The sequence below is a fragment of the Rhinoraja longicauda genome, chromosome 8 (assembly GCF_053455715.1).
Source record: "Rhinoraja longicauda isolate Sanriku21f chromosome 8, sRhiLon1.1, whole genome shotgun sequence".
NCBI classification, from domain to species: domain Eukaryota; kingdom Metazoa; phylum Chordata; class Chondrichthyes; order Rajiformes; family Arhynchobatidae; genus Rhinoraja; species Rhinoraja longicauda.
Window position 1 is genome coordinate 69,110,074 of NC_135960.1, and position 23,770 is coordinate 69,133,843.

Below are 23,770 nucleotides of genomic sequence, written 5' to 3' on the forward strand. Positions count from 1 at the left end.
GATCTGATGAAGCGGGTGTGAGATCGTGTGAGATAATCAATGTTATTCACTTCGCCTGTCAGTGGTCACAATGCTTTGGCTGATCGGTGTATTTATGCTGTCTTACAGCACAGAAACAAGACTTTCTCCCCATCGCATCCATGCTGACCAAGATGCCCCATCTAAGCTGATCCCTCCTGCATGCGTTTGACCCACATCCCTCTAAACCTTTCCTATCCATGTTCCTCCTGAGGCCCCTCTTGAATCTCTCCCCTCTCACCTTAAACCTGTGCCCTCTAGTTTTAGAATCCTCATCCTGCACCTATTGTCTATTGTCTTACCCTGCGAAAAAGATTGAGTGTTCACGGTATCCATGCCCCTCATGATCTTGTACACCTCAATAAGGTCGCCCCTTAGCCTCCTACACTCCAATGTAAAAAGTCCCAGCAGATCCAACCTCTATCCCTTCCGCCGACTTCACATTTTGTGCCTCTTCTCTCCTTATCTCCCTATCCAACCCCCTTGACCTGTATCCACCTATCACTCCCCAGGCCTTGTCCCATCCCCACCGCTCTTCCGAACCCCCCCGCAACTACAATTGGTCCGAACATAGAAAATAGGTGCAGGAGGAGGCCATTTGGCCCTTCAAACCAGCACCGCCATTCATTGTGATCATGGCTGATCATCCACAATCAGTAACCTGTGCCTGCTTTCTCCCCATATCCCTTGGTTTCCACTAGCCCCTAGAGCTCTATCTAACTCTTTTAAATTCATCCAGTGAATTGGCCTCCACTGCCTTCTGTGCCACAAATTCAAAACTCTCTGGGTGAAAAAGTTTTTTCTCACCTCAGTTTTAAATGGGCTCTATTCTGAGACTGTGGCCCCTGGTTCTAGACTCCCCCAACATTGGGAACATTTTTCCTGCATCTAGCTTGCCCAGTCCTTTTATAATTTTATACGTTTTTATAAGATCCCCTCTCATCCTTCTAAATTCCAGTGAATACAAGCCCAGTCTTTCCAATATTTCCTCATATGACAGTCCCGCCACCCCGGGGATTAACCTCGTGAACCTGCCTCAATAGCAAGGATGTTCTTAAATTAGGAGACCAAAACTGCACACAATACTCCAGATGTGGTCTCACCAGGGCCCTGTACAACTGTAGAAGGACCTCTTTGCTCCTGAAGGGTCCCGACCCGAGTACTGTGTGCAGTTTTGGTCTCCAAATTTGAGGAAGGATATTCTTGCTATTGAGGGCGTGCAGCGTAGGTTCACTAGGTTAATTCCCGGAATGGCGGGACTGTCATATGTTGAAAGACTGGAGCGACTAAGCTTGTATACACTGGAATTTAGGATGAGAGGGGATCTTATCGAAACATATAAGATTATTAAGGGGTTGCACACATTAGAGGCAGGAAACATGTTCCCAATGTTGGGGGAGTCCAGAACCAGGTGCCACAGTTTAAGAATAAGAGGTAGGCCATTTAGAATGGAGATGAGGAAAAACTTTTTCAGTCAGAGAGTTGTGAATCTGTGGAATTCTCTGCCTCAGAAGGCAGTGGAGGCCAATTCTCTGAATGCATTCAAGAGAGAGCTAGATAGAGCTCTTAAGGATAGCGGAGTCAGGGGGTATGGGGTGAAGGTAGGAACGGGGTACTGATTGAGAATGATCAGCCATGATCACATTGAATGTGATCACGTTGCTGGCTCAAAGGGCCGAATGGCCTACTCCTGCACCTATTGTCTATTGAAACTTCACCTGTCCATGTTCTCCAGAGATGCTGCCTGACCTGCTGAGGTACTCCAGCGCTCTGTGTTTCTTTCTGTAAGCTAGCATCTGCAGTTGCATGTGTGGGAACTATTAAAAGTGTTACATCGTACCCGAATCTGTTGACTCCAGTTATCTACGACAAGCTTCGAAGATTTTTCAACAGCACTATCCATCTGGGGAGTGGGGGGGAGTTAGAAGTTCAGGATTGGAAAGATCATGAAAGATTAATGCAAACAGCAAATTAGAAATAAGTCATCTCAAAGCAAGGTGACATACATTTAACTTGTAGGAAAAGGCAATACATACTGACTTTCTCCTTTTTGTATGTTCTTCCAGCATCTTACAAATTGGTTTCACAGCTTCCTGGTGAATAGCACCACCTAACGCCCTGTTCAAAATAACAAGAACTTGTTCACGACAATAATCCAGAGAAGCCGAGAGGAGACCTTCTCTTTTCCACTGAGAGGGTGGTGTATGAGAGGAACGAGCTGCCCAGACAGGTAGTTGAGACTTAAGGCGGTCCCGCTGGTGCAGCGGTAGAGTTGCTGCCTCGCAACGAATGCAGCGCCGGAGACCCGGGTTCCATCCCGACTACGGGCGCCGTCTGTACGGTGTTTGTACGTTCTCCCCGTGACCTGCGTGGGGTTTCCCCGAGATCTTCGGGTTCCTCTCACACTCCAAAGACATACAGGTTGGTAAAGGTTAATTGGCTGGGTAAATGTAAAAATTGTCCCTAGTGGGTGTAGGATGGTGTTAATGTGCGGGGATCGCTGGTCGGCGCGGCCCCGGTGGGCCAAAGGGCCCGTTTCCGCGCTGTATCTCTAAACTCTAAAGGTACTATCGCAACGTTTAAAAGGCATACAGAAGGAACTGCAGACATTGGAATCTTGTGTCGGACACAAAGTGCTGGAGTAATTCAGCAGGTCAGGCAGTATCACTGCATGACATGGACAGGTGATGTTTAGGGTTGGGACAATTCTTCAGATTGAATAAGGGTCCCAAGCTAAAAGGTCACCTGTCCACGTACTCCAGAGATGCTGCCTGACCTGCTGAGTTACTCCAGCACTTTTTGTTCAACATTTTAAAGACACTTGCACAGGTACAACTATAGGACCGGTTGAGAGGGATATTGACCAAATGCGGGCAGGTGGGACTAGCATAGATGGGGCATCTTGGTCGGCATGGGCGAGTTGGGCCGAAGGGCCTATTTCTGTGTTGTATGACTCTATGACTAGAAGTGAAAAGGGGACAAAAGGGTGTCAGATAAGGAGAGAAGAGGAGGAGTGAAAGGTTAAGCCAGAGGGAGGTGGTTGTCAGAAATATAGGAAATGATAAGTAAGATCGGTAGGGCAGTCTGTTCAACCAGAGAGCTCACAAACTGGGGAACAGGATGGGAAAATAGCCAACATCGGGCGCTCAGAGGTAATTACTGTAGATGTGTCAATGTATTTGGCTCTTGGCACAACTAGCTTAGATAGAATAACATTGGAGGTTGTAAACCAGAAAGTAATAAAATACCCACAAAATGGATCTTTTGCCCATTTGTTAGATACGGGAGAGGGGTGTTCTAAATAACAGGAAACGTTATAAAAAGGTTAAAGATAACTGAAGGAAAACAAAGATGAAAGGTCACAGAGACGTTGATTAATGATGACTTATTTCAGATACTTCTGTACGGAGTTTGTACGTTCTCCCCGTGACCTGCGTGGGTTTTCTCCGAGATCTTCGGTTTCCTCCCACACTCCAAAGACGTGCAGGTATGTAGGTTAATTGACTGGGTAAATGTAAAAATTGTCCCTAGTGTGTGTAGGATAGTGTTAATGTGCGGGGATCGCTGGGCAGCGCGGACTCGGTGGGCCGAAGGGCCTGTTTCCACGCTGTATCTCTAAAATCTAAAAAAAAATCCACAAGTAACCTTTGTGTCATGAGAATATAAAACGTTATAGGTATTTTGAAACTTTGACACACTTTGGGTTCTCTTAGAGTGTTTCCCAATGTGCACTGTTAAGACCTTCAATAAACCGACTTGTTAGATAGACTCACCACTGATCTTTTAGTTTAGTTTAGTTCAGAGACACAGCGCGGAAACAGGCCCTTTCGGCCCATCGTGTCCGCGCCGCCCAGCGATCCCCGCACATTAACACTATCCTATACTCACTAGGGACAATTTTTACATTTACCAAGCCAATTAACCTACAAACCTGTACGTCTATGGAGTGTGGGAGGAAATCGAAAATCTTTGAGAAAACCCACACAGGTCACGCGGAGAACGTACAAACTCCGTACAGACAGCGCCCATAGTCGGGATGGAACCTGGGTCTCCGGCGCTGCATTCGCTGTAAGGCAGCAACTCTACCGCTGCGCCACCGTGACCGCTCATTGTGTCATGAGAATATAAAACGTTGTAGGCACTTTGTATCTTTGAAACATTTTGGGTTCTCTTAGGAGCGTTTACTGTTAAGACCTTCAATAAACTGACTTGTTAGATAGACTCACCACTGATCTATGAGCCGTTTCATTTTGTGACTTATGACGATGGAACATCTAACCTTACACGGCAAGAATTTAATGTCATCTCAAAGATACTGTCACATTTGACATTGCCGGCTTCTCATCATTCACTCAAACATTGTCACGTCCCCAAGACTCCCTATTCCCAGGCTCGGATCTATATTTAGTCGCAAGACCGCCGCACAGACACAGACGCGCTCTGCAGGGAAGGGTGGCAGGCAAAACTAGAGGAGGATCGATGAGAGAATTGCTGGTGCAGCAGGCAATGAAGGGATGGATGCTGCATGGATTATGATCATAGAGTGATACAGCGTGGAGTCAAGGCCCATCGGCCCAACTTGCCCACGCCGGCCAACATGACCCCCACCTTCCTGCATTTGGTTCATATCCCTCTAAACCCGTCCTATCCATGTACCTGTCTGAATGTTTCATAAACGTTGCGATAGTGCCTGCCTCGACTACCTCCTCTGGCAGCTCGCTCCGTACACCCACCACTCCATGCGCCCTACAGATCTTACTTATCATTTCCTATATTTCCGGCAACAAGCACTTTGCATGAGAAAGTTACCCCTCAGACTCCTGTTAAATCTTCTCCCTCCACCTTAAACCCATGTTCTCTGGTTGTCAATTCCCTTACTCTCAGGAAAAGGTTCTGTGCGCCTACCCGATCTATTCTTCTCATGATTTTGTGTACCTCTATAAGATCTCTCCCCTCATCCTCCTGCGCTCCAAGGATAGAGTCCCAGCCTACTCAACCTCTCCCTACAGCTCAGGCCCTCGAGTCCCGGCAAAATCCTCGTAAATCTTCTCTGCACCCTTTCCAGCTCGACAACATCTTTCCTATAACAATGATGCGTGGGTTTGTAGGTTGATTGGCTTCTGCGATTGCTCCTAGTGTGTAGGATAGAACTAGTGAACGGATCACAAAATGCTGGAGTAACTCAGCAGGTCAGGCAGCATGACCCGCTGAGTTACTCCAGCATTTTGTGATACCTTCGATTTGTACCAGCATCTGCAGTTATTTTCCTGCACAACTCGTGAACAGACGATCGCTGGTCGGCACAAATGGCCTGTTTCAGCACTGTCTCTCTAAAGTCTAAAGAAAAATAATCTAATTCAGCCACCGCAGAATTAAAACACGGAGGATGGTCTCTACATACTGCTCTAAGCATCACACTCAGATTGTGATGCCAGACTCAGGAACAGCTTCATCCCCAGCTGCTATGAACCGGTCCTGCTGAGCCGGATGGTCACATCGCACAGTGAACCGGCACAGATCTACTTGCACTTTATTCTGTCTTAAAACTGTTACAATTTGTTTCGTTGGGTTGTTGTTGTTTAAATTAATTAATTTATTGCATCGTATATGAGGTGCATTCCCAATCTCGTTGTACCCCTGAACAATGTCAATAAAGATATATTGTTTTATTGTATTGTATTGACAGAATAAGTGATTTTTTCGAAACAGTGATATATCCAATGCAAAAAGCTGGAGTAACTCAGCGGGTCAGGCAGCATCTCTGGAGAGAAGGAATAGGCGGCGTTTCAGGTTGAGACCCTTCTTCAGACAGAGAGTCAGGGGAAAGGGAAACGAGAGATATAGGCGGTGATGTAGAGACATATAGGACAAATGAATGAATGATGTGAAAGGTAAAAATGTCAGCGCAAAGCTTTCAAAATTACTCCAAAACGGCACAAAATGGAGTACAAGAATCAGGAAGGCACGTTACAGCTGTATAAAACTTTGGTTAGGTGACAATTGGGGTTTTGTGTGTAGTTCTGGTCACCCCATTACATGGAGGCTTTGGAGAGGATGCAGAAGTTCACCAGCATGCTGCCTGCAGTGGAGGTTATTAACTACAGGGAGAGGCTAGACAAACGTGGATTGTTTTCTCTTGAACAAAGGTTGAAGGGACACCCGATAGCAATATACAAAATCATGAGAGGCGTAGAGAGTGTAGAGTGTTTAACCCAGGGTGGAAGTGTCAAATATTACCTTAATATAACAAGTGGCCTTGTTATAGGCCAGATCTCCGACAACGATGAGAAGGCCTACCGGGAGGTGGTTGATCTGGCACTCTGGTGTCGGGACAATAGCCTCCTCTTAAATGTCACAAAAACCAAGGAGCTGATTGTAGACTTTAGAAGGGCTCAACATCCAAGGACGTACACGCCACTGGAGATAAATGGGTCTACTGTGGATAGGGTGAGCAGCTTTAAATACCTGGGAGTCCACATCAAAGAGGATCTGACATGGACAACACACATTGCCGCACTGGTGGGTAAGGCAAAGCAGCGCCTTTACCACCTTAGACAGCTGAGGAAATTCAGAGTGTCTCTGAGGATCCTTTATTGCTTCTACTCTGGGGCTGTAGAGAGCATCCTGTCCGGCAACATCACAGTCTGGTTTGGGAACAGCTCTGCCCAGGACAGTAAGGCCCTGCAGAGAGTAGTGCGTTCGGAAGAACACACCATGGGAACTACACTCATCCCCCTGCAGGACCTATACATCAGGAGGTGTAGATCGAGAGCAAGCAAAATTATAAGGGACCCCTACCACCCCAGCAACGGACTGTTCCAGCTGCTATGGTCAGGCAAACGCCTCCGCTGTCACGCTGTGAAAACAGAGAGGATGAGACGGAGTTTCTTCCCACAGGCCATCAGGACTGTTAACTATTATAACTCCAGGGACTAAATTTTCTTTTCGGTATTAATTTTAATTTATATGCTGTAATTGTAATTTTTTTTTTTTTGCACGATCCGCAGGCATTGCCACTTTCATTTCACTGCACACCGTGTGTGTGTGTATGTGACAAATAAACTTGACTTATTAGCTGGAATACCTCTAATGAAAGTTACGTTAAAGCTTAAAGGAGACATACAATGCACGCTTTGTTCCCCCCTCACACACAGAGGGTGGTTGGTGCCTGGAGCACTAGGTGAGAGGAAGTGGTGTTGACAGGTACAGCAGCAGCAGTTGGAAGGCATTTAGACGGACACTGGAACAGATGGGGAACATTGGAAGATATGGACTACGTGCAGGGAGATTGTGGGCCATGGGGCATGTTCCTGTGCTTCACTGTTCTATGCTCCTTGCAAACTCACAGAATCCTCAAAACTAGTCAAAGTATTTTCTTCAATTGACAAAATAGAATGATAAAGATAGACACAAAGTGCTGGAGTAACTCAGAGAGGTCAGGCAGCAAGTCTGGAGAACACGGATAGGTGACGTTCCGGGTCGGGTGAAGAAGGGACTAAACCTGAAATGTCATCTATCCACGATGCTGCCTGCCTGACCCGCTGAGTTACTCCAGCATCTTGTGTCTATCTTTGGTGTAAACCAGCGTCTGCAGTTTGTGGTTATTACATTATAGAATGAAAAAGTTCCTGATTTCAGCCCACATCTGTCAGCTTGTGGGTAAAGGAAAGACATCTTGCTCGAGCTGAGCGTTAGCGAGGAGCATTTAAACACTGCCCTGCTGTCTACTGAGACGCCACAGCAAGCAGACACATTCATCCTGGAGGGGTTGTGGCATTTGTAGGTGCGGGGTAAGGGTGAAGAGTGTTCTATCCTTGAAGAACACAGAGTGCTGGAATAACTCAGCGGGTCAGGCAGCATCTCTGGAGAACATGGATAGGTGACGTTTCACAGAGTGCTGGAGTAACTCAGCGGGTCAGGCAGCATCTCTGGAGAACATGGATAGGTGACGTTTCACAGAGTGCTGGAGTAACTCAGCGGGTCAGGCAGCATCTCTGGGGAACATGGATAGGTGACGTTTCACAGAGTGCTGGAGTAACTCAGCGGGTAGGCAGCATCTCTGGAGAACATGGACTGGTGACGTTTCAGGTCTGGACCCTTCTTCAGACTGATGGAGGGTGGGGGGGGGGGAAGCTGGAATAGAGGAGGGGCAGGACAATGCCTGGCAGGTACTCGGTGGACAGGTGAGGAGGGATATTTGAGAGGCAGATGGTTCATTACTCCATTCCTGAAATTTAATGCCAGTTTTTGATGGAATCACATTGAGAGAGCAGATTACCACACACATCGCCACCATGACACCCCCACCACAAGACGATGCACCAAGGACTAGTTCACTTTGTTTAGAGATACAGTGTGGAAACAGGCCCTTCGGCCCACCGAGTCTGCGCCGACCAGTAGCACTATCCTACACACCTCGTGGGTATTCCCCAGGTGCTCCAGTTCCCTCCCACATCCCAAAAACGTGCAGGTTTGTAGGTTAATTGGTGATCGGGTGATCACTGGGCCAAAGGGGCCGGTTCCAAGCTGTGTCTCTAAACCAAAGATACTAGAGGAACAAGATGGACCACCGTTGAAATCGCCTATACTGAAGTGTAGTACGCAAAGGAGTGTAACGTCCGCCATTTTAGTAGGCAAAACCCGCCGTTCGCTATGCCTCTCGCAGTGTAATCAATGTTGTGGGGTAACAATATGTGTGATGATACCATAAAAATAAATGCAGAATATATCTCATCTATCAACTCACAGATTAAAAAAAAAAAATTTTTTAAACGCTTCTGCAAGTTTCTGCCCACTAAAATGGCGCCAAGACGTACTACGGTTTTTAAGGTCGAGCGGTCAATCTTGCTCTGCTCTATTATCTTTGCTCTTAACTAAAATAAAACTACACAAGTCAGGCAGCATGTGTGGGGAGAGAAATGGAGTGAACATTTCAGGTTGATGAGCTTAATCCAAACAAGGAAGTGTAGGCTAAATGAAGACCCTGTATTGACGGATACAGGCTGCGCCATTTAGGACTGAGATGAGGTAAAACTGTTTCACCCAGAGAGTTGTGAATCTGTGGAATTCTCTTCCACAGAGGGCAGCGGAGGCCAATTCACTGGATGCTTTCAAGAGAGAGTTAGATTTAGCTCTAAGGGCTAATGGAATCAAGGGATATGGGGAGAAAGCAGGAACGGGGTACTGATTTTGGATGATCAGCCGTGATCATATTCAATAGCGGTGCTGGCTCGAAGGGCCGAATGGCCTACTCCCGCACCTATTTTCTATGTTTCTATGACCCTCACTCCGATTGCCCCCCAGACCACCGGCGGCCAGCTTTAAACTCACGTGTGTAAGTCCGCAGTGAAGGTCATCTCTTGGGCGATACATTTCCAGCCTTCAAATATGGAGCTGCAAAGGGAAAGGCAAAACATTAAGAAAAAACACCCAGAATAATTATGGGGAATAGAACAAAGTGCTGGAGTAACCCAGCGGGTCAGGCAGCATCTGTGGGGAAATGGTTTCCACCAACAGCAGTTCCTCCCAACCACCCATTCCTTCTCTCCAGAGATGCTGCCTGTCCCACCGAGTTACTCCAGCGTTTTACGTCTATCTTCGGTTTAAACCAGCATCTGCAGTTCGTCCCTACACGTAATTATGGAGACGCAAGGAACTGCAGATGCTCAAAACTTGAGCAAAACGCAAAGCGCTGGAGGAACTCAGCGGGTCAGGCAGCATCTGTGGAGGGAATGGAAAGACGATGTTTCGGGTCAAGTGCCCTTCTCCGGATTCAGGATGATTCGGGTTGGGACACTTCTTCAGATTGCCATCTGGATTTCACCAGTCTGAGGAAGGGTTCTGACCCGAAACACCATCTGCCCACCATCTCCACAGATGCTGCCTGACCCGCTGAGTTCCTCCAGTGTTTTGTCCATAACAATTACAACGTGATTGCACTTGAAAACAAATGTTTTCAACAATCCAGAAACATTCCAGTAAAATACTTAGTTGTGGACTGGCGTTTTTTTTTTAAAAACACAACAGGACTTGAGGGCCTGAGCTATCGGGAGAGGTTGGGCAGTCTAGGACTGATAGAGGTGATCTTAGAGATAGATACTCCAAAGACGTACAGGTTTGTAGGTTAATTGGCTGGGCAAATGTAAAAATTGTCCCTAGTGGGTGTAGGATACTGTTAGTGTTAGTGTGCGGGGATCGCTGGGCGGCGCGGACCCGGTGGGCCGAAGGGCCTGTTTCTGCGCTGTATTTCTAAATCTAAAAAAAATCTTATAGAGGTGTATGAAATCATAAGGATTAGATAGGATAAATTGCACAGTCTTTTACCCAGAGGAGGGGAATCACGAACCAGAAGTCATAGGTTCAAGATGAGAGGGGAAAGATTTAATAGGAACCAGAGAGGTAACTTTTTCACACAGAGGGTGCTGGGTACATGGACCGAGCAGCCAGAGGAGGTCATTGAGGCAGGTACTATAACAATATTTAAAGGACATTTCAACTGGTGCATGGATAGGAAAGGTTTCGAAGGATATGGGCCAAATGCAGGCAAATGGAACTAGTGGAGATGGGACATGTTGGTCGGCATGGGCAAGATGGGCCGAAGGGCCCGTTTCCCGTCTGTACAACCCTATGACTAACTTTCCACTAAAGCGCTGGCACAGAATATTTCCACAGAAATTCCAAGAGCTGTGTATTCGATCATTTTGACAGAAGGGATTTAGTTTCCATGGAAACACGGAAGGCTGCAAGGTTCGTCCCCTTCCTTGGGTCTTCAGATTCCATGAATTCCCAGCCGAGAGAGGATATCTCGGACGATATCTGGCCTGCTTTGTGCGGGAAGATTAAAGCCGAGCACTGGTGGAGGATAGGCCTGTTGCCAACTGCAGCCCACGGATCGCTGCACCTCCCTCCCTGCCCTCAGGGGCCTTGTCAGGGGCCTCCTAAAGTGAGCTACCAGCAGATCATAAACAAACGATAAACCCCCTTGAGCAGATTCTAATGTCAGATTTTAACCCTTTATTGAAGAATAATTGTTTTTTTAAGTTTAGTTTAGAAACATAGAAACAGAGAAAATAGGAGGCCATCTGGCCCTTCGAGCCAGCACCGCCATTCATTGTGATCATGGCTGATCATCCACAATCAGTAACCCGTGCCTGCCTTCTCCCCATATCCCTTGATTCCGCTAGCCCCTAGAGCTCTATCCAACTCTCTTTTAAATTCAACCAATGAATTGGCCTCCACTGCCTTCTGTGGCAGAGAATTCCACAAATTCACAACTCTGGGTGAAACTCTCTGGTTTAGTTTAGAGATACAGCGCAGAAACAGGCCCTTCGGCCCACCGAGTCCGCACCGACCAGCGATCCCCGCACACGAACACTACCCTACACACTAGGAACAATTTGCACTTAGACCAAGCACAGGAAAACAAACCCAAGCCAATTAACCTACAAACCTGTACGTCTTTGGACGATGAAGACATTCATACAAATGTTAATGGAAACAAAATCAGGGCATGTGGTGTGGGAACATAGACAGAAGGTGGAGGCACAAGGAACTGCAGCCTCAAGCAAAACACAAAGTACTGGAGGAACTCAGTGGGTCACGCTCCATCTGTGGAGACAACGTTTCGGGTCGAGACCCCGAGATAGAAAATTCGGACACATGAAAGAACTGGATAGCATTCAGATTAGAGGAAGGTTAAAAATGCAGCTCCTTAGAAGAATTATTCCTGGCATCTAAACTTGGATGTGATGAACCCAATCACAATCTGGGGGGGGGGGGGGGGGGGGGGAGGTGGGGGGGGGGTGAGGTGGGGAGGGGTGGGGAGGGGTGGCAAGAGACACAGTATTGGAGGAACTCCAGGGTGGCACGGTGGTTGAGTTGCTGCCTTACAGAGCCAGAGACCGGGGTTCGATCCTGACCTCGGATGCTGCCAGTATTTTCTCCCAGAGACCTGCGTGGGCTTTCTCTGGGTGCTCCGGTTTCCTCCCACACTCCTGCGGGTCTGTAGGCTAATTGGCTTCTGTGACTTGGTAATTGTAAAATTGTTCCAAGGTGCACGACAGTGCTCGTGTGCGGTAGTGATCGCCGGTCGGTGTGGTCTCAGTTACCCCATTTACCCGCCCTATCTCAAAACTAAACTAAACTCAGCGGGTCAGGCAGCATCTGTGGAGGGAATACACAGATGACGTTTAGGATCAGGACCCTTCTTCAAACAGATCAGTCCTGCTGGTGCTTCCTAATTTCATAAGATTACTAGACCAAGTGGACCTGTTGGGCCCAAACCTCTCCTGCATTGGTGCAGCACCCTCTCCTCCCCTTCCTCCCCTCTCCATTTCTCCTCCCTCCCCCCACTCCATCCCCCCTCAACCCCCCCTTATCCACCCCCTCCCTCCCTAGGAGATAGATTTAAACTTTAAAATGTGAATACTAATTTTAAAAAACATAACACCGATTTCAATGAAACTTCTTCCATTAGCACCAAAGGGACGACGGTGAGTAAGGTGGGCCTAAAATTGTCGTGCTAGCGTGTACCGTTTTGGCTGTAGTTCAGGAACAAACAAACGTTTTAGTACATAGATAAACCAAAAGATATATTGAAAAGGCAGTGCTTACTTTTTGATCATGTCCTTGGATGCTTTGGTGACTTTGCTTGCCAGTCGGTGCAGTCCTTTAGCATACATTTTCTCCAGGTCGACCCTAGAAACATCACAAACCACCCTGTGATTTAGTGCGTATCTAATCGATGAGTAAAATACCAGTGCTGATCAACCAGCCTTCGTCCTTCGAAGACCAGCACGCATGCATGGATGCATTGGAAGGAACTGCAGATGCTGGTCGACACCGAAGATAGACACAAAATGCTGGAGTAACTCAGCGGGACAGGCAGCATCTCTGGAGAGGAGGAATGGGTGACGTTTTGGGCCGAGACCCTTCTTCCGTTCCGAACCCATTCCTTCTCTCCAGAGATGCTGCCTGTCCTGCTGAGTTACTCATGCATTGATACGCATTGTTCCAATTCTCAATGCTACACATGTGTCTGTTGTTGTTAGGTATGGGTTTACTTCAGGTTAACATGTACGAGGTACGGTGAAAAGCTTCATTTTGCATGCGATCCAAACATATACAAATACAATCAAGCCAAACTCAAGTACAACAGGTAGAGCAAAATGGAAGACACCGAGTGCAGAATATAGTTCTCAGCATTGTAGCACATCAGCTCCAGAGACAAAGTCCAATGTCAACAATGGGGTAGAGGTGAATCAGACAGTATCCTAGCTTATGGGAGGACCGTCCAGAAGCCTGATAACAGAGGGGAGGAAGCCGTTCAAGCTTCTATATCATCTGCCGGAGGGGAGCAGGGCGAAGGAGAAATGACCGGGGTGGGACAAGTCTTTATGTGAAGAAGGGTGTCGACTTGAAACGTCACCTAATCCTTTTCTCCAGGGATGCTGTCTGACCCACTGAGTTATCCAGCTATTTTGTGTCTCTCTTAAGACTCCCATTATGTTGGGTGGTGGGTGGACATCCACATTGGAAGCAGCGGTGTGTAACCCACGTGTCAAGGGGCGTCATCACTCAACCTCAGATCAAAGTCAACATCATCCGCAACATTCATCCACCCTGACATCTCCGGTTCCTGTTCTTTGGGCCGTACTTGTGGAACGGTGGAAGGAGAGAGTCGCAGAGTGATACAGCGTGGACACGGGCCCTACGACCAAACCTGCCCACATGTCACAGCGATCTAGGGGGTTGGGAGGGATGGGCCCGTGGGGGGTTGGGGGGGATGGGCCCGTAGGGGGTTGGGGGGGGGATGGGCCCATAGGGGGGGTTGGGAGGGATGGGCCCGTGGGGGGTTGGGGGGGATGGGCCCGTAGGGGGTTGGGGGGGGGATGGGCCCGTAGGGGGTTGGGAGGGATGGGCCCATAGGGGGGGTTGGGGGGGATGGGCCCGAAGGGGGTCGGGGGGGATGGGCCCGTAGGGGGTTGGGAGGGATGGGCCCATAGGGGGGGTTGGGGGGGATGGGCCCGTAGGGGGTCGGGAGGGATGGGCCCGTAGGGGATTGGGGGGGATGGGTCCGTTGGGGGGGGGGGTGGGCCCGTGGGGGGGATGGGCCCGTAGGGGGTCGGGAGGGATGGGCCCGTGGGGGGTTGGGGGGGATGGGCCCGTGGGGGTTGGGGGGGATTGGCCCGTAGGGGATTGGGGGGGATGGGCCCGTAGGGGATTGGGGGGGATGGGCCCGTAGGGGGTTGGGAGGGATGAGTCCGTTGGGGGGGGGTGGGTCCGTAGGGGTTTGGGAGGGATGGGCCCGTAGGGGGTTGGGGGGGATGGGCCCGTAGGGGATTGGGGGGGATGGGCCCGTAGGGGATTGGGGGGGATGGGCCCGTAGGGGGTTGGGGGGGATGGGCCCGTAGGGGGTTGGGGGGGATGGGCCCGTAGGGGGTTGGGGGGGATGGGCCCGTAGGGGATTGGGGGGGATGGGCCCGTAGGGGGTTGGGGGGGATGGGCCCGTAGGGGGTTGGGGGGGATGGGCCCGTAGGGGATTGGGGGGGATGGGCCCGTAGGGGATTGGGGGGGATGGGCCCGTAGGGGGTTGGGGGGGATGGGCCCGTAGGGAGTTGGGAGGGATGGGCCCGTAGGGGGTTGGGGGGGATGGGCCCGTAGGGGATTGGGGGGGATGGGCCCGTAGGGGATTGGGGGGGATGGGCCCGTAGGGGATTGGGGGGGGATGGGCCCGTAGGGGGTTGGGGGGGATGGGCCCGTAGGGGGTTGGGGGGGATGGGCCCGTAGGGGATTGGGGGGGATGGGCCCGTAGGGGATTGGGGGGGATGGGCCCGTAGGGGATTGGGGGGGATGGGCCCGTAGGGGGTTTGGGAGGGATGGGTCCGTGGGGGGTTGGGGGGGATGGGCCCGTGGGGGGTTGGGGGGGATGGGCCCGTGGGGGGTTGGGGGGATGGGCCCGTGGGGGGTTGGGGTGGATGGGTCCGTTGGGGGGGGATGGGTCCGTAGGGGTTTGGGAGGGATGGGCCTGTGGGGGGTTTGGGAGGGATGGGTCCGTTGGGGGGGGATGGGTCCGTAGGGGTTTGGGAGGGATGGGCCCGTAGGGGGTTGGGGGGGATGGGCCCGTAGGGGATTGGGGGGGATGGGCCCGTAGGGGATTGGGGGGGATGGGCCCGTAGGGGGTTGGGGGGATGGGCCCGTAGGGGATTGGGAGGGATGGGCCCGTAGGGGATTGGGGGGGATGGGCCCGTAGGGGGTTGGGGGGGATGGGCCCGTAGGGGATTGGGGGGGATGGGCCCGTAGGGGATTGGGGGGGATGGGCCCCGTAGGGGATTGGGGGGGATGGGCCCGTAGGGGGTTGGGGGGGATGGGCCCGTAGGGGGTTGGGGGGGATGGGCCCGTAGGGGGTTGGGGGGGATGGGCCCGTAGGGGGTTGGGGGGATGGGCCCGTAGGGGATTGGGAGGGATGGGCCCGTAGGGGATTGGGGGGGATGGGCCCGTAGGGGGTTGGGGGGGATGGGCCCGTAGGGGATTGGGGGGGATGGGCCCGTAGGGGATTGGGGGGGATGGGCCCCGTAGGGGATTGGGGGGGATGGGCCCGTAGGGGGTTGGGGGGGATGGGCCCGTAGGGGGTTGGGGGGGATGGGCCCGTAGGGGGTTGGGGGGGATGGGCCCGTAGGGGATTGGGGGGGATGGGCCCGTAGGGGATTGGGGGGGATGGGCCCGTAGGGGGTTGGGGGGGATGGGCCCGTAGGGGGTTGGGGGGGATGGGCCCGTAGGGGGTTGGGGGGGATGGGCCCGTAGGGGATTGGGGGGGATGGGCCCGTAGGGGGTTGGGGGGGATGGGCCCGTAGGGGGTTGGGGGGGATGGGCCCGTAGGGGATTGGGGGGGATGGGCCCGTAGGGGATTGGGGGGGATGGGCCCGTAGGGGGTTGGGGGGGATGGGCCCGTAGGGAGTTGGGAGGGATGGGCCCGTAGGGGGTTGGGGGGGATGGGCCCGTAGGGGATTGGGGGGGATGGGCCCGTAGGGGATTGGGGGGGATGGGCCCGTAGGGGATTGGGGGGGGATGGGCCCGTAGGGGGTTGGGGGGGATGGGCCCGTAGGGGGTTGGGGGGGATGGGCCCGTAGGGGATTGGGGGGGATGGGCCCGTAGGGGATTGGGGGGGATGGGCCCGTAGGGGATTGGGGGGGATGGGCCCGTAGGGGGTTTGGGAGGGATGGGTCCGTGGGGGGTTGGGGGGGATGGGCCCGTGGGGGGTTGGGGGGGATGGGCCCGTGGGGGGTTGGGGGGATGGGCCCGTGGGGGGTTGGGGTGGATGGGTCCGTTGGGGGGGGATGGGTCCGTAGGGGTTTGGGAGGGATGGGCCTGTGGGGGGTTTGGGAGGGATGGGTCCGTTGGGGGGGGATGGGTCCGTAGGGGTTTGGGAGGGATGGGCCCGTAGGGGGTTGGGGGGGATGGGCCCGTAGGGGATTGGGGGGGATGGGCCCGTAGGGGATTGGGGGGGATGGGCCCGTAGGGGGTTGGGGGGATGGGCCCGTAGGGGATTGGGAGGGATGGGCCCGTAGGGGATTGGGAGGGATGGGCCCGTAGGGGATTGGGGGGGATGGGCCCGTAGGGGGTTGGGGGGGATGGGCCCGTAGGGGATTGGGGGGGATGGGCCCGTAGGGGATTGGGGGGGATGGGCCCCGTAGGGGATTGGGGGGGATGGGCCCGTAGGGGGTTGGGGGGGATGGGCCCGTAGGGGGTTGGGGGGGATGGGCCCGTAGGGGGTTGGGGGGGATGGGCCCGTAGGGGATTGGGGGGGATGGGCCCGTAGGGGATTGGGGGGGATGGGCCCGTAGGGGGTTGGGGGGGATGGGCCCGTAGGGGGTTGGGGGGGATGGGCCCGTAGGGGATTGGGGGGGATGGGCCCGTAGGGGATTGGGGGGGATGGGCCCGTAGGGGGTTTGGGAGGGATGGGTCCGTAGGGGTTTGGGAGGGATGGGCCCGTAGGGGATTGGGGGGGATGGGCCCGTAGGGGGTTTGGGAGGGATGGGTCCGTAGGGGTTTGGGAGGGATGGGCCCGTAGGGGGTTGGGGGGGATGGGCCCGTAGGGGATTGGGGGGGATGGGCCCGTAGGGGGTTTGGGAGGGATGGGTCCGTAGGGGTTTGGGAGGGATGGGTCCGTGGGGGATTTGGTCCCACCTGCCCACGCTTGGTCCATATCCCTCCAATCCTGTCCTTTCCATGTACCCGTCTGTTTCTTAAACGTTGGGATAGTCCCAGCCTCAACTACCTCCTCTGGCAGCTTGTTCCATACACCCACCAGCCTTCGTGTGAAAGAGTTACCCCTCAGATTCCTATTAAATCTTTTCCCCGTCACTTTAAACCTATGTCCTCTGGTCCTCAATTTGCCTACTCTGGGTCCTCGATTCCCCTACTCTGGGCAAGAGGTCCTCGATTCCCCTAATCTGGGCAAGAGGTCCTCGATTCCCCTACTCTGGGCAAGAGACAGTGCATCTGCCCAATCTATTCCTCGCATGATCTTACACACAGAGTGGCTTCGGGCTGACGGAGGTGGCAGCTGAGCAAAGTATCACATGACTGCAGATGACTGCAAGTCCGACGCCTTTTGCTCCTGGGAACTTGGCAGGAAACAAAAGAACTGCAAGACTGTGAGATGACTCACAGGGACATGGGCAATACAGTATTCAAAAAGCTTCCAGAGTGTACAGTTGGTGATTACACAATCTCTCACACTGAATGGTAGGTCTCTAAGGAGTGTTGGAGAGCAGAGGGATCTAGGGGTGCAGGTATCTAGGGGTGCAGATACGCTGGCCAGAGGGTGGATTGGGGGGATGCATCACAGCTTGGTTTGGGAACAGCTCCATCCAAGACTGCAAGAAGTTGCAGTGAACTGTGGACGCAGCCCAGACCATCGCACAAACCAACCTCCCTTCCATTGACTCCATTTATACCTCACGCTGCCTCGGCAAGGCCAGCAGCATCATCAAGGACCAGTCTCACCCTGGCCACTCCCTCTTCTCCCCTCTCCCATCAGGCAAGAGGTACAGAAGTGTGAAAACGCACACCTCCAGATTCAGGGATAGTTTCTTCCCAGCTGTTATCAGGCAACGGAACCATCCTACCACAACCAGAGAGCAATGCTGAATTACGATCTACCTCATTGGTGACGGTTGGACTATCTTTGAGTGGACTTTACTGGCTTTACCTTGCACTACAGGTTATTCCCTTATCATGCATCTATATATAGTGAAGGGCTCGATTGTAATCATGTATTGTCTTTCTGCTGACTGGTTAGCACGCAACAAAAGCTTTTCACTGTACCTCGGTACACGTGACAAAAAACTGAACTGAACTGAAACTGGTGAAGAAGGCTTTCGGCCTTCATTAGTCAGAGTGTAGAGTATAGGGTTGAGTTTCCAACCCCCTCACTCCCAAATACAGGACAAGGTGACGTCACCACCCCGCGCCCCACATCACCTCACCCAGCCAGAGGCCACGTGCTCCCGCTCCACTAATGGCAGCCGTTCAGCGTTGCCCGGGCCTCCGGACCTAGACAGTCCGGAGCTAAAATGTCACAGTGTCGGGACCTAAACTGTCGGGACCTACAGCGTCGGAATGCAGGCCAAATACTGCAAGGGCAGTCCCGTACAGGACAAACCAATTTAGGCCAAAATATGGGATGTCCCAGCTAATACAACAGACAATAGACAATAGGTGCAGGAGGAGGCCATTCGGCCCTTCGAGCCAGCACCACCATTCAACGTGATCATGGCTGATCATTCTCAATCAGTACCCCGTTCCTGCCTTCTCCCCATACCCCCTGACTCCGCTATCCTTAAGAGCTCTATCTAGTTCTCTCTTGAATACATTCAGAGAATTGGCCTCCACTGCCTTCTGAGGCAGTGAATTCCGCAGATTCACAACTCTCTGACTGAAAAAGTTTTCCTAATCTCAGTTCTAAATGGCCTACCCCTTATTGTTAAACTGTGGTCCCTGGTTCTGGACTCTCCCAACATTGGGAACATGTTTCCTGCCTCTAACGTGTCCAACCCCTTAATAATCTTATATGTTTCGATAAGATCTCTTCTCATCCTTCTAAATTCCAGTGTGTACAAGCCTAGCCATTCCAGTCTTTCAACATATGACAGTCGCGCCATTCCGGGAGTAAACCTAGTAAACCTATGCTGCACGCCCTCAATAGCAAGAATATCCTTCCTCAAATTTGGAGACCAAAACTGCACACAGTACTCCAGGTGCGGTCTCACTAGGGCCCTATACAACTGCAGAAGGACCTCTTTGCTCCTATACTCAACTCCTGTTGTTATGAAGGCCAACATTCCTTAGGCTTTCTTCACGGCCTGCTGTACCTGCATGCTTCCTTTCAGTGACTGATGCACTAGGACACCCAGATCTCGTTGTACGTCCCCTTTTCCTAACTTGACAACATTCAGATAATAATCTGCCTTCTTATTCCTACCACCAAAGTGGATAACCTCACACTTATCCACATTAAACTGCATCTGCCATGCATCCACCCACTCACACAACCTGTCCAAGTCACCCTGCAACCTCATAGCATCTTCCTCACAGCTCACACTACCACCCAGCTTTGTATCATCTGCAAATTTGCTAATGGTACTTTTAATCCCTTCATCCAAGTCATTAATGTATATTGTAAATAGCTGCGGTCCCAGCACCGAGCCTTGCGGTACCCCACTAGTCACTGCCTGCCATTCTGAAAGGGACCCATTTATCCCCACTCTTTGCTTTCTGTCTGTCAACCAATTTTCTATCCATGTCAGTACCCTACCCTCAATACCATGTGCTCTAATTTTCCCCACTAATCTCCTATGTGGGACCTTGTTGAAGGCTTTCTGAAAGTCCATGTACACTACATCCACCTGTCAATTTTCCTAGTTACATCCTCAAAATATTCCAGAAGATTAGTCAAGCATGATATCCCCTTCGTAAATCCATGCTGACTCGGAACAATCCTGTTACTGCTATCCAAATGCTCCGCAATTTTGTCTTTTATAATTGACTCCAGAATCTTCCCCAACTCTGATGTCAGACTAACTGGTCTATAATTTCCTGTTTTCTCTCTCCCTCCTTTCTTAAAAAGTTGGATAACATTAGCTACCCTCCAATCCACAGGAACTGATCCTGAATCTATAGAACATTGGAAAATGATCACCAATGCGTCCACAATTTCTAGGGCCACCTCCTTAAGTACCCTGGGTTGCAAACCATCAGGCCCTGGGGATTTATCAGCCTTCAGTCCCATCAGTCTACCAAACACCATTTCCTGCCTAATGAGAATCACCTTCAGTTCCTCCGTCACCCGAGGATCTCTGGCCACTAGAACATCTGGGAGATTGTTTGTATCTTCCTTAGTGAAGACAGATCCAAAGTACCGGTTCAACTCGTCTGCCATTTCCTTGTTCCCCATAATAAATTCCCTTGCTTCTGACTTCAAGGGACCCACATTTGCCTTGACTATTTTTTCCTCTTCACATACCTAAAAAAGGTACAGGACCATTGGCAACCCTAGTCGAGTATGGAAGTCAGGAGGTCATGTTACAGTTGTTCAAGACATTGGTGAGGCCACACTTCAGACATTGTGTTCAGGTTTGGTCACCGTGTTATAGGAACGATGTTGTTAAGCTAGAAAGGGCGCAGAGGAGATTTACGAGATTGTTGCCAAGACTCGAGAACCTGGGCTACAGGGAGAGGTTGAGCAGGCTGGGACTCTATTCCACGGAGCGCAGGAAGATGAGGGGTGATCTCATAGAGGTGTACAAAATCATGAGAGGAATAGATTCGGCAGATGCATAGAGTCTTTTGCCCAGAGCAGGGGAATGGAGAATCACAGGTTTAAAGTGAGGGGGGAAAGATTTAATAGGAACTTGAGCAGCAACTTTTTTTTTTTAACACACCAAGAGTGGCAGGTGAATGGAAAGAGCTGCTGGAGGAAGTCGTTGAGGCAGGTACTATTAGAATGTTTAAGAAACATTTAGACAGGTACAGGGTCAGGACTGGTTTAATGGCCTGTCCCACTTAGGCAATTTTAAGGCGATTGCCAGCGACTAGGCTGTCGCCGACAGTTCGCCGGGGTGTCGCGGGCATGATCGTGAGGAGTCTACCAAGAATCGTAGTGGATCTCAGCGCGACGCTGAGAAATCAACCGGAGTGAGATTTCTCTGGCTTGTCGCCAGGTATCGTTGCTTATTGCGGGCACTGTCGCACGCTGTCCCCAGGTTTGCTAGTTTCTCTTAGATGCATTTAGAAGCACGTAATATTAAATTAAGTAAAGTCATTTGAAGACACCATAAAATACTTGTGTTTAACTAACTTATTTACCGTCAGGACATTTGACTGGTAGATTGGAGGCGACAGTTTGACGGTCAAGTAAGCGTGGGAATTTTCGCGATGTTTATGGCCATCAGCCATTACATTTAAAGTAGGCTCCCAACCCAGATATGCAACCCAGTAACCAGATATGCATCTCCCGTACATTTTCAATGAATGCCCACTTTCCGCACAAAAATCCATTTAACCACCTTTAAAATTAAATTTCTTAATACTGCTATTAGTAAACTGGAAGTCAATCCAGTTTATGCCTTGTTACTGTGAAGCTTGGTTTTCAAGTAACCCGGGCAAGATGTTATATTTCAAAGCTCTCAAGTAATTACAGACTTGTCAGTGATTTCAGCAAAAATTAGGACGCCGGAGAAGCGTGGGAATTTCACGATGTTTCCGTAGACGGTGTAATCTCGACCTGACTCGGCATTGTCGTGGTCATTGTCGTCGGGTAAAAGAAAATTTCGGCGATCTGCTACGACTTTGACAGTTGCCGGCAGTCGCCTAAAAAACCGCCTAAGTGGGACAGGCCCTTCAGAAGGATATGGGCCAAACACGGGCAAGTGCGGCTAGTGTAGATTTTTTATATTTAGATTTAGAGATACAGCACAGAAACAGGCCCTTCGGCCCACCGAGTCCGCGCCGCCCAGCGATCCCCGCACATTAACACTATCCTACACACACTAGGGACAATTTTACATATTATCCTGTCAATTAACCTACAAACCTGTACGTCTTTGGAGTGTGGGAGGAAACCGAAGATCTCAGAGAAAACCCACGCAGGTCACGGGGAGAACGTGCAAACTCCGTACAGACGGCGCCCGTAGTCGGGATCGAACCCGATTCTCCGGCGCTGCATTTGCTGTAAGGCAGCAACTCTACCGCTGCGCCACCGTGCCCGCATGGTCGGTGTGGGCAGGTCGGGCTGAAGGGCCCGTTTCCACGCTATATCACTTTATGGCACAAAGTGCTGGAGCAACCCTGCGTGTCAGGCAGCATCTCTGGAGGACATGGATAGGTGACGTTAGGTGTCGGGACCCTTCTTCTTGCAAAATCTAACGTCAGATCATTTATGGTGCCTCAGCTCACAGTTTCTTTTCATTCTCCAAGCTTACTGTTGTAAACGCCGGAGCCCTGAACTGAAACCGGTGTTCGGTGGGTTAAGTGCAGAACAATGCTCAGAATCTGCGGCGGCACTTGGAGCTTTCGACGTTTATCACTTCCCGAGACACACCAGAGTTTGGGAATAATTTCTCATTCCCAGCCGTTCGTTCCAGTTGCATCACCAGATCTTGGTTCCTGGCATTAAACATAATTAAACGTTTGGCCCACAGCATGGAATGCAATGTCAAAGCTCAGCTAAACCACACTATATTCTGGGAACCGTGCTGACAATCCTTCCACCAAAGGAACGCCACAGAGAATCATTATTCGATATTAATATCGCAGCAATGGACCACATACAACACCGATGGCTAAACATTCTTCACACAATCGGAAACTAAGCCAAGCGTAGCATTTCAGCCGTCAAAAAACACACAGGGCAAGGACATTTTGTGTCGGGGAAACATGTCTCCCAGATACCAGGGCAACTAGACTTTAGGGGTGCCAACAGCCACCGTTACCCATGGAAGAGGGGTCAAATGCAAGTCTTCCTGCCATCCATGCTTTGGCAGCGCCCTTTGTGTGGCGACTATTTGCATACCTTGGGTGTGCAAGCAAAGAATTTCACAGCGACTTGTTACATAAAGTATTCAATTCCAATTCAATTCTAAAAATAGGCATTGACATCCAGCCACAGGGGAGCATGCTGTGAACACGCGCTAACAGGAAAAACACTTTGCTGCTCAGACTAAATGAATCATAGCGGTATCAATGACCAGTGGAAGATCATTATCTCTACAAAGGGATTTTTAGTTTAGTGATAAGCGTGGCCCTTTGGCCCACCGACCATCAATCACTAGTTCTATCCTACACATCGAGGTCAATTTACATAAGCCAATTAACCTACAAACTGCAGGTCTTTGGGATTTACTTTAGGCTTAACTTTAGAGTTTAGAGATATAATGTGTAAACAGGCCTTTCAGCCTGCAGAGTCCAATTTACAATTTCCAGAAGCCAATTAACCTACAAACCTGTACGTCTTTGGAGCGTGGGAGAAAACCCACGCGGTCACAGGGAGAACGTACAAACTCCGTACAGACAGCACCCGTCGTCAGGATCGAACCTGGGTCTCTGTTGGTTTGCCAACTTTCTAACTCCCAAATAAGGGACAAAAGATGATGTCACCGCCTGCGCCCCACGTGACCTGACCCAGCCAGCGGCCACGTGCTCCCGCTCCACCAACGGCGGCCGCCCGGGCCGGGAGGCGGGTTGCTACGCAACC

The 23,770-nt window shown here is 51.2% G+C and overlaps 1 protein-coding gene across 1 annotated transcript in view; it reads right to left on the minus strand.

Annotated features, from left to right (window-relative positions):
* Nucleotides 1-23,770, minus strand: part of nostrin (nitric oxide synthase trafficking) — a 62,768-nt gene that overhangs the window by 26,068 nt on the left and 12,930 nt on the right. The window contains exons 3-6 of the mRNA XM_078404590.1: nucleotides 12,631-12,714; nucleotides 9,349-9,411; nucleotides 2,055-2,136; nucleotides 1,859-1,921 (exon numbers count right to left, since the gene is read on the minus strand). Coding sequence (XP_078260716.1) covers nucleotides 1,859-1,921; nucleotides 2,055-2,136; nucleotides 9,349-9,411; nucleotides 12,631-12,714 — 292 coding nt within the window. The remainder of the gene's footprint in view (nucleotides 1-1,858; nucleotides 1,922-2,054; nucleotides 2,137-9,348; nucleotides 9,412-12,630; nucleotides 12,715-23,770) is intronic.